The sequence below is a fragment of the Sander vitreus genome, chromosome 4 (genome assembly GCF_031162955.1).
Source record: "Sander vitreus isolate 19-12246 chromosome 4, sanVit1, whole genome shotgun sequence".
Taxonomy (NCBI): Eukaryota; Metazoa; Chordata; class Actinopteri; order Perciformes; family Percidae; genus Sander; species Sander vitreus.
In genome coordinates this window covers 21,909,427-21,921,073 of record NC_135858.1, presented here as the reverse complement: position 1 = coordinate 21,921,073, position 11,647 = coordinate 21,909,427, and the positions used below count along the sequence as shown (strand labels likewise).

Below are 11,647 nucleotides of genomic sequence, written 5' to 3'. Positions count from 1 at the left end.
ATGACTAACATAACCTCTTTCATCAAACTCTTATGATAAATAAGTGTTTCCGCACATTAACTGTATAGATGGATCCTTCACAAAGTTTAACATGTTTGGGGAGAGATTTCCCAAAAGGCAAAAACTTCAGTGCTATCGAAATAATTTGGTGAAATTTAACCGTTTTCAGTCCATGTTTTGGTTGCGAGATATGTAACATAAGTACAAATGATTTCTAAATTCATGAATATATATGGGGGTCTTTCACTTACACATCAATGTTTTAATGCAGGCAATTGTCAAGGCTCAGTAAGTATTTCTCATGCCAACAATTTTCATGACACCCCCGTCATCAGAGCCAGGCACACACAGGGTAAGCAAAGGTCAGGTCACAGGTCATATGGGCACAGTCACCGGCATCATCAGCAGCACGTCCTGCGAGACTCTGACGCCTGACGTCCAAGTTTGAAAGCTTTTCCTGAAGTTCCACCAGCTGCGTCAACAACGGGAATGCGCTTACCTTTGAAGAGAGACACATCACACATGTACAGAGGTTCCCAGCATTCAGCTGTCCTTTTCAAACTCTCCATTACCACACACACACACACACACACTTTCCAACTGTGAAATACTTTGATTTTTCATATCTATTTTGTATATACACACGTTTCAATGTAGCACAACATACCAATTAACTGACTGTAGCTGTGCCCTAGTTTTCTACAGCTCACTGATTCTAAGCAAGTTGAGTATTTAATGAGTATTGAGTATTTAATGTGTTCACACAAACACAAAAAATGGCAAAAGTGGGCTCAAAAACGTCAGTATGCATCAAGTAGTGTTGTTGATAAATAAATAAAATGGAGGCACTACTCACATATGACAAAACTTGAAATAAATTATGAATGGTGGTAAGACAGCTACAGAAAGATAAAAGAGAAGTAATGAGTAATAAATATTTGAAAATCATTTAGCTTTCTTTTTGTGAACTTAAATTTACACTGTCGCCTTTTTAATCACAGTTAAGTATGTTAACTTCTTGCATACTAAGAGCAAAACCAGTGTGCTATGAAGATTAGACTACTAATATTTAGATATAGTAGAATATAGTACAAACTGGATACAATTAGTATGGAATGGGGAAACAAGCAGTGTCCAGTTTTTAGTACGCAAAAAAGACCTTTGTATGCTTAATTTCTCTACTCTTCCTGTATGAACACAACATACTCAAAACCTGCTTAGAATTAATATGTAGTATGGAATTGGGACACAGCTAGTGAGTATGTGTCTTTAATGCTTATCGGTTGCCTCTCAAAATGGAATCAACTGCTCCCACAACCCCTCGTCTCTGCAAGTGTGTGTTTCTGCTTTGGTATTATCTGTATCTTATTCTGAACTAGTTCATCACTGTCGAAAGTCTGATCCAAACACAGAAAATAATTTTCTTCTGAAATGTTTAGAAAATAATAGGCAATACGGTTCAAAACATAGTTTACCTGCTCGAAAACACATAAGGAGACAAGATAATTATCTTAATGCTGTACAATGCTTGATTTGTCACAGTTTGATGACAACCTAGGGATGTACAACGGCACCAAGTACTCAAGAAACACACTCACTTATCTCTATAAACACCTCGTTGATGTTAATGGCATTCTTGGCACTGGTTTCTACAAAGATGGCATGGATGGAGTCAGCGTAGTCCTTGGCATCCTTCTCTGGCACTTCCCTGTAAATACAAGAGATATTTTGAAATTATTATGATGCAATATGCGCACAAATAGTCCAATTTCATGTGTTACCTGATAACCATGAAAATGTACTTCAACAGCTATTATGTGGAAGATTCCCAATTTCATGGATGATATGTATTGAGTATTTTTCGTCAGCTTTTTACATTTTTCCCAAAATATTTAAATATGAAATATTTAGTCCACTATACATAACCACAACTTTCTTCTGATCAGTCTGATCACTTTATATTCCACAAAAGTCCACTTACACCGAATAATAATCAATATTCCTCCTTGCAATGATATTTTTAAGTCAAACATCAGATGTTATTCCTAAAAGTCATATTATGTCCTTACAAGAATTCCCATCACTCTCAAGCTGTAAATGAGGAGGCATCATCATACTGCACACTAGCATTAGCAGTTCATCAGTTTACACACACCATTGTCTGTAATTCAGGTTTACCTGGCGTCTGTCAGGTCACATTTGTTGCCAGCGATGGCGACCACTATATTAGGGGGACCATGCTGGCGCAGCTCCTTCACCCAGTTCTTTAGTGTTTGGAAGGATTCCTGATGATGCACAACATGTTATACTATATTCTTATTTGCTTTTATGGCCAAGAGTTAGTTAAGAAGATAGATACCACTTTTGTTTTCATGGTAAACACAAAGCTGGAGCCAGCAGCCGGTTAGCTTAGCTTAGCATAACGAGACGGGAAAAAAGCTAGCCTGGCTCTGACCAAAGGTAACTATAAAGCTCACAAATGAACACATATTTTGTTTATTTAAAAAAAGTATGGGGTTAGTAACTCTCTAATGGTTGCCTGCCAGCTGCTCCCGGGCAAGAAACAGTCCGGCATATAATCGTTTGTGTGTAATTTTGTAGAATTGTTATTTTTACACTTCCTTTTTTATATGGATTAAACAAACAAGATATAAGGTGATATTTAGTGAGCTTTAAAGGTGCAGGTAGGCAGATTTTGTTACCTTTGGACAAAGCAGGGCTAGCTGTTTCCCCCCCGTTACCCTGTGTCTTGATGCAAAACTAAGCTAACAACTGCTGGATGCAGCTTCATATTTACCATATAAACATTAGATCGGTATCGATCTTCTCATCTAACTCAAGAAGAAAGTGAATAAGTATGAATTGAAAATTAAGGAAAGACTAGCAACAAAATATTGAAACTATACAGTAAGTAGTTAGTGGATTAAGTGGTTGAGAAGAAAAAGTAAATAATACCTCTTTCGTAATATCATAAACAATGATGGCCGCCGCTGACCCTCTGTAGTACATTGGTGCCAGAGCACGAAACTATGAGAAGACAGAAAGTAAGCAATGAGTAATGTTGGACAGGGAGGAGGATGGCTTGTCTAAAGCCTCTGAATGACCTTTATTTCTGCCCATACTAGATTGTATAATCTGCTTGGAAACCATGTAAACATGATGATCAGAGTATAACCAAGAATGTATCTTTATCTTATTCAGAGACAATCAATCCCAACTCTTCTTTGAAGACATCTTAATTTCCTTCCAACTTTTCATTTTTGGATATAAAAAGGGCACTCAAAATATCATTGCAGTATTGTACTTTTATATGTTTTTACACCCTGTAGATCAAGAAACAGTGTCTAGGCTTTTCATAAACTATGGCTAAGCTGTTACACAGGCACATGTTGATTACATCACTGTGAGTTTCATTAGATGAAATAATATTGACTAAGAAACTCAAAACAAAGTATACAAATTACCAAAAAAGATACCAAGTACCATTTTACTAAACCAGAGTGTTCTGAGCCTAAGCCAAGTGGCTTTATTTAAAATGGAAGTATGGCAAGTCTTTCCACCAAGACCTCACACATGTGGTAGCCATCAAGAGAAAGATGAGCAGAATGTGTCAAAAGCTGTTAGGGTTTTGATATTTATGGAAGACTATACATTTGATCTTAACCCAATACATCACAAAGCCCTGCATAACCAAAACAACATGTGCATTTCTGAATCCATAGCTGCCTGAGAGGCTGGGGGGTCTTCTTTTTGCCAGGTTTTGGTATTTTTCTGGTAAAATACTTTCCAATGCTCTTTGAAACCTGGCTTTAACAATTCCCTTCTGTCATAAAACCTATTATTTTTAGCCATGCTAGCAACATGTATATGTCTGTCTGTCTGTCAACCACTTCGGTCCAGACTTAAATATCTCAACAACTACAGGATGGATTGTCAAGAAATGGTGTACATATATTCATTGTGCCCAGAAAATGACACTTACTGACTTTGGTGATCCCCTGACTTTTTCTCTAGCGTTACCATGAGGTCCATATTTCTTAATCTCTCCAATACTTGGTGGTAATGACCAAATACCTACAAAGCCTTCCCATCAGCATCAGCTGTACTTTCTGTTTAGTGCTAATTAACAAATGTTAGCATGCTAACACCCAAGTACAGCCTCACAGAGCCACTGGCATCTTTCAGTTCAAGCTATGGTCAACAGCAATTGGCTGCACCCACAAAAGCCATCGCAGCTCCGACCCAATCTTTACCTTGTCACATCCTTCCAAAACACACCGATAATCCCCAAATAACCAGATTACTATCAAATGTATAAAGAACACAGAAGCAAGTAGAAAACAGCAGCTGCGTAGAGCCCTGAAGCCGCTCCTGTCTGAAGGTACCTTAACACAAAGTGGAGTATAAATTCATTCACTGAAGAAATAAAATGATTTTTCTGCAACAAATATGGGCTCTTGATCTCATTCTGTAATATGCAATGCCAGCAATGGCCTTTACAGGAGTTTCAAAATCTTTGTTAGCTAAACAAAACTACAGTTTATTTCAAGATAAGAAAATTAAAAGAGCCCTCTCCAACTACTAACCTCTTTTTATGCCTTCTTGCAATATACACTAGACTGGGGCTTTTAACAGACTAATAAAACCATGTGTCATGTATTAACTAATGCTATTTATTTTAAAAGAAACAACCCTCGTCTGAAAAAGACCTTCACTTGAAATGACCCTGCCTTCCCGCCAATTTCATTTTCCTTTACAATGCGATGGAATAAACTATCCATCTTGGAGTGACACTGTTACCTCAGGAAAGCACACATTCCACATAATTATAGTTGTTACTGGCCCCAAGTCCACCAACGGGAATCCAACTTGGGATATTTGGCAGGGGCACGGAGGAGAGTGCTGTCTGTTTCATTGGCTAGTGTTGGGCTGCACCACCACCAGTCATGTGTGGTCTATCCCTGCCTTAACCCAAAGAGTAATCACAGCAAGGCCAGACGTCTGGCCACACAGAAGCCCAAAAAACAGCCCCAGTGATGCCTGCTGAGTGCTGATTAATTGCTGAAACCATGATCTGGGTGCATAATAAGAACACCCCCCCATTCCAGTAGGATGCAAGGTTCCCTTCGCTTGTTTTCTGTGAGAAGGAACAGTCAGAGGGGGAGGACTCGATGGGCTGGGCAGCTTGACAGCTGGGCTCGGATGTACTCGTGAGACCTCATCTGGTCTCGAGATATGGATTGTGGAAATCACAGAGCTTTCCTTTTTGCCCCGGTCTCTCCCTCCATGTGCATTGGCTGGCTTTGTGTTCCCCTTTCTAAAACTCAACAGACCTTGATAGGCCAAAGCGTCACAGAAGTTAGAAAACAAGCCACGAAAGGCTTCAAGACGCCACAGCAGCTTTATATGAAAACACACACATACACATGCAAAACCTACCAAAGGAATGTTGCTATTTTTTCCACACACAGATGTGAACCCCTTGGGATGTCTAGAGGCAACGTGGGAGTGAAAAAGTGGATTTGTGGTAATGAAAAAGGTGGAGAAAATGGAAAAGAACACAAAAGAATCACAGAAAAATAGATTGTTGTCAAGAAATATTCCACTTTCCAGGAGAAAGCACAAAGGGGATAAAAGAAGGACACTGTGGATGTGGAGTTGCAGTGACTCTCAGATAAGACACAGTGGCAGCATAGCACAGACAGCTTGGGTTGCATCCTTTCATCTTATTTTAAACGATGCTGCATTGATGTCCCCTCAATCCTGTGAAGAAGCTGACGCCCCCAGGGGGAAAAGGAGAATAAAAGACAGTATGTCTAATCTCACCTCTCTGGAGAGAACAGCAGCAGGGGTAAGACATTACAACAGCACAGGATTGTGCATGAGAAAAAGAGAAGGGCATACACAGACAAAAGGGGAAGTGGTGTGGAGAGCTAATTCAGAGAAATGTGGGATGCAATGTTTGAGTCAAAAGAGAAAGCAGTTCCTTACGGTTTAACTGTCTGGGGCTTGGTGTCGTTTGGACAGGCTTAAATGCTACAACTGTACTCAAACACCAAGATTTCCTGTTCTTTATATCACAAATCATCTGTGAGTGGTTTCAGTCCTAAACTTTGCGTGGGTGATCAAGCATTTAAAATATTGCTGCTGTACACACACAGTAGTGTAGATTACATCACAAGTGGCACCTGTACATGATAGTTGCTGAAAAAACAACCAGTTTCAGATGTGTATGCAAAATAATACAATAACACTCCTTTATTTGTGTCTCTAAATGAATGAATGCAATGAGGAAGAAGGAGCAAGAGGGAGAGGCAGGACAAAGACTAAAGGTGACAGAATGAACACATTGTGACAGACTTGCTGATGTTTCTGATAAACCAAACACGCCACTCCCTGATCTAAAGAATACAAATCCATTACACCACACGCATCATTTAAAAGGGTGCTCCTAAATCAAGAGCACTGAAAGAAGTAGGTTATTGGTTGAGGTAGAACTCTACCTAGAGGAAGGTAAATATTGCCCCCTATCAGAAGTAATGTATAACTGCAGTTTCTCCTAGGCTGGTTCAGGGAGTGGTACTTGCAGACATGTCGGCAGCTTTCTCACTTCCTTTAATTTTAAATTAGCCAAGTCAAACTTTGTTTGGCTGTGCAAAGCTAAAACACATCATGTGTATTTTGCTCTTGGTTTACTATCCAGCAATCCATTTGAAAAAAATGTTGAGGCCAAAACCTCAGTGGATGTTACTGACCCGCTCTTGTCCTGCCGTGTCCCAGATCAGGAACTTGTGCAGCTCGTTTTGGTATTGCACTGTCTTGGTCATGAAGGATGCCCTGGTGAAAAGAAAAGGCTTCATTATTAATGTTCTATGTCACATTACATTAATTTGATTTAGCGGTTTTAGAAATTATACAGGTTTTATTCCAACAATTGTCTCAAGAGTCTGAGACAATGATAAAAACACACATATCCATTTAGATAATCAGTTGGTTTATACCTTAAATTGTTTGCCAGCTTTAGTGAACAATAACGTTGTAAAACATTCAGTAGGACTTACTTACACTGTATGAATAAGAGTTTGACCGATACTGTATTTTTGAGGATGATAACAATATCAGCATTTGGTATTGATTGATCTGGCATTTCTGTACCGCAATTTCTTATCTGCCGACATATCCTGACACAGATATATCTGGGATAAGTTGAAATTGGTCAATAATATTGGCAATGAAGATATGTATTGATAGGGCTGACAATGTCACAAGGTGACAAAGCCTTAAACTTAAATGTCTTAAACTGCTTACTTGAGTTGACCCACAGCCACAAAAACACAATGTATTTAATTTATAATGTCATGAAAGACAGAAAAGAAAATAACTTTTTGCATTTGTAAAGATGAAACCAGCAAAAAAAATTTTTAAATAATAAATAAATATTACTAATTATCGAAATTGGAATTAGGGCTGCCACTAATGATTGTTTTCATTCTGAATAAACTGCCAATTATTTTCTTAATTAATTAATGCATTGTTTGATCGATAGAATGTTAGAAAACAGTAAATAACTAATAAACAAATAAAATAGATGCCTATGACAGTTTCCCAAAGCCCAACATGATGTATTCAAATTGCTTGTTTTGTCAGACTAACAGTCTAAACCCCAAACTCCCCATGTTTGACAAGCTGGAACCAAAAGAATTTTGGCATTTTTGCTTGAAAAGTGATTTAAACAATCATTGATTATCAAAATGTTGGCTGAATAATTTTCGAATCCTTTCAGCTCTAATTGGAATTGATTTATCTATAAATAGACAGAAATTAACTGATTGCATGAAAACGTCCTGTAACAACCCTACACAAACCAATGAAACACAGAATAAACACAACTAGCATTGGGAAACAGCAATTTACCCAATTGTTGGGTTGATGTTTGGGTCAAAGCTGTCCTCCACAAATCTCCAAACAATACTCGACTTTCCAACCCCAGTGTCCTGCGGAGACAAAATAAAGACGATGCTTACTAAACATGGTCAGAAACAATTACTAGAAGTATAATCTCTGTATAAAAAAAACAGATTCTCTGGCAATATGCCCAAACATTATTGCTTTTTTTTGTGGCATATTCTTCCTCCCTGCTCCTTGTAGGCCTGTAACTTTATGACAGTTAAACAGGACAGACCTAGTTACGCTTACATTATTTGTTTTTTTATTCATCTTATAGGTGGGCGCAGTGGCTCAGTGGTAGAGCGGTTGCCTGCCAATCGCAAGTTTGGTGGTTCGATCCCTGGCCCTGCAGTCCCGTGTCGAAGCGTCCCTAGATGCTGAACCCCGAGTTGCCCCCAATCGGAGTGTAAATAAAGAGTGTATGTTTGTCAGATGAGCAGGTAGCACCTTATACGGCAGCCTCGGCCACAGTGTGTGAATGGTTTCTGTACTATGTACAAGCGCTTTGAGTAGTCGTTAAGACTAGCAAAGCGATATTATAAAAACTTTACATTTATTAGTTGAGGACATTAGAGAATGTTACTTCAGGAATGATATCTTATGCTGTTGTTATATGCAGTACAGACATGGACCCCATTTCTGAAAGCAGGTTTAGTGAAAACTGAGTTTGTTAACCCTGAGATGAGGGAAACTCTGGGTTTTCTGTTTCAGAAAAAGAGGTAACTTCACCTCAGAGTCAGTTACTATGGTAACTAGTGTACTAATAGTCTAACCTAACCTGGTCGGGAGCAGGTTTTTCTTCAAGAAACCTCGAGTGTCTCTCAGTCTCCTCCCTCTGACACCAGCCCAGCCTGCTGACACAGCCCTCTTTCATTTCCTCATTCTTTCATTCAGTCTGTATCAGGCGCATTTTAGCGCAGTTTGTTATCGGCATGAATAAAAAAAAAAAAGTGTGTTGGTTTATGTTAGGCAGATTATAAAACTTTTTTTTTCTAAAAACATGGTATTTCCTTTAGTCGACGATCCCGTTGATGAAGAAGCTGTATTACTTCCACAGTATTGCAAGTGAATCATGTAAACCCTTTGAAATAAAAGATTATTAATTATAATTCTGTTAATGATGGTGCTGCAGCCTCAGTTGGATTAGTAGGCATAGGCCTACTTTTTCACCCGCAGTTTTGCACCTAAATGAAATAGATTATAGGTTCAATACCATTTCACCAGTAATATTAGGCTATACTTATGATTAAATATGATATACACTAAATTGGAATATACGCATTTACTCTAGCAGCAAATTCTCTCTCTTCTGCAGCAGCCGCTGTGTTGTTTTTTTTAACTCGCTGTATGTGCGCATGAGTATTTCCACCGACCTGTTTGTTTGTGGTTGTTACCATGGTGAATCGTAGTATCATGGCTCCATTCATGCTGCCTTTTTCTTGTGGTGGTGCACGCGCGTGAACCTACTCTGAGTTGATTGAACCAACTCATATCAGCTGTTCTGGAACCAAAAACTCAGAGTTTCCCATCTCAGGGTAAATCAACTCAGGGTTAGACTCAGAGTTTGTTAAACCTCCTTCCTGAAACGGGGCCATAGATGAATGTTGTTCCTCTGATTGATTTGTAAATAGACTGCAGCAAAAAACAGTAATGTTATTTCGTACACACAAGGGTTAGGGTTGCAACAAATTATTATTTTCATCATCTATTAAGCTATCTGTATTTCATTTGAATAATCAATAAAATATTTTCTGAAGTAGAAAATTAGAACTACGAGGTACACTAAATAGTTTGTGCCTACAGCAATTAGAATGCAAAATGAAAAACTAAAACTGTCTTTGGTATTTGAACTGCATCATTGCACAATTATGCAACTCTGTGGCACTTTAATTTCTTGGATATTATTTTTATTGTAGGTTTCTTCAGGTTATACATTGCTTATTGCTTGTCGGAACTTCCTATTGTCTTATTCATTCAACCTTTATTGATCCTCAAGAGATCATTGAGGGGTGACTCATTTTCAATTTCATCGAGTCAATTATGTATGTATATACTGTATTGTCCGTACTGACCATATTTTAAAGGGTTTTCTTTTTCTTTGAATCGACGTGTAAGACGATGTGAATTTCCCCTTGTGGATAATAAAGTTTACTTTGAGTTTTTGATGTTGATGTAAAAAAAAATTAAAAAATGCAAAGCACAAGTTTCCCAGATTCCAAGATGACAACTTCAAATATCTTGTTTTGTCTGACAAACAGCCAAAATGATATAAAGTAAAGCAAGTCCTTATATTTGAAAAGCTGGATGCAGAAAATGTTAGGCAATATTGTTGCGGATTATTTATCTACTGATCGACGAAACGATTTTTTTCAGCTCGATGATGGAGAGGATGCTATTCCAGGGATGTATTAATGAGATTCTGGTGGACAAAAATATAGAGTTATGTGTTAGCCTATCTGCAGTTTGGAAATGCACAACTGTTGTACCTGTCAGCACAGTATACACAGTAAAGGTAATAAAATGCATCGTCACCCACTTGATTACAAGTATCAACACATTTAACTCATGTAAACAGACCTGTCAATCAATAGCCTGATGGAGCAGCAGTATGGATCATTTGATGCCACAGGTACAGTCAGATATGCAGTGAGTTCTACAGACAGACGTGTTCACTTAAAAATCGATGCTGACTTACCCCCAGTAGACAGACTTTTAACTCTCTGAGCGCCATATCGATCTCCTCTCACTCAAAATGAGTTCGTGTTGATGACCATTGACAGTGGTTTCCTTTTATCTTGAATATTCTTTAGGTGTTGTATGTTTACAAACAACTTTACTTCATTGTGGTCGAAAGCTGCTAAATGCGCATCTCAGGTTAAGTTAAAACTCTCGCTATTAGCGTTAAAATGTCCAGTAGTACGTCGCATTTGCCATATTGTGATTATTGTAAACAGCTAGCTACAGTAGCTACCAGTGAAGCTCGCGCAGTCTCCATCTTGAACTATGGGGTGCAGTCACGTGACAGTTTCGGCTTTTTTTGTTTGGAGAAACACACAAAGCCCAACGCTGAAGTTAGCTTCCGAAACGGCAGTTAAGGGGACACTTAAGGGAAACGTAAAGATTAAGTTAGCTGAGATTGCTGAACGACTGGTCCTCCGTTTTTTTTAACCTCTCTGTTGTGAAAGGGTGTTAGCTAGACATTTTAGGTTAAGTATTAAAGCTGTCTGAAATCCACTTTGGGATTTGTGAAAGCTTATTTGAAAAAAAATGCAATAACAGGAGATTTCACTGATTAATTTCACCTTTAGACCACCTTTAGACCACCTTTAGACCACCTTTAGACCACCTTTAGACCACCTTTAGACCAGGGCCAAGCCAGGGTTCAGCCCGTTGAACACCCTGTTGTGTGCGAAAGCCCTCTGCCTTTTTATTACCACGAGTTTACTGACACATCTCTGCTGATTGGGTATCACCTGTGACACAGCCAATAAACGAGAGACACACACCCACCAAACGAGAGAAAACATATCTCAAAGCAGTTTTTTTTTTTTTATTATTGTAGGGGAAAGAGAATATCACATGTGTAGATAGAATACAAATGTTGTCAATGAACAAGAAAGAATTATCTAAGCAAAAAAACAACAAAAAACAAACCAAAAAGGGGGAACTACCTACTTAAAAATGCACAAGTCAAAAGAAA

At 38.4% G+C, this 11,647-nt stretch overlaps 1 protein-coding gene across 1 annotated transcript; it reads right to left on the bottom strand.

Moving 5' to 3' along the window:
* Positions 1–341: 341 nt before the first annotated feature.
* Positions 342–10,974, bottom strand: rab22a (RAB22A, member RAS oncogene family). The gene is made up of 7 exons (XM_078249010.1): positions 10,643–10,974; positions 7,915–7,994; positions 6,756–6,837; positions 2,956–3,027; positions 2,179–2,285; positions 1,599–1,708; positions 342–499 (listed from the first exon to the last, which is right to left on the bottom strand). Exons 1-7 carry the CDS (start codon positions 10,676–10,678, stop codon positions 402–404), a joined length of 585 nt encoding a protein of 194 aa, XP_078105136.1. The 5' UTR covers positions 10,679–10,974; the 3' UTR covers positions 342–401.
* Positions 10,975–11,647: the final 673 nt, after the last annotated feature.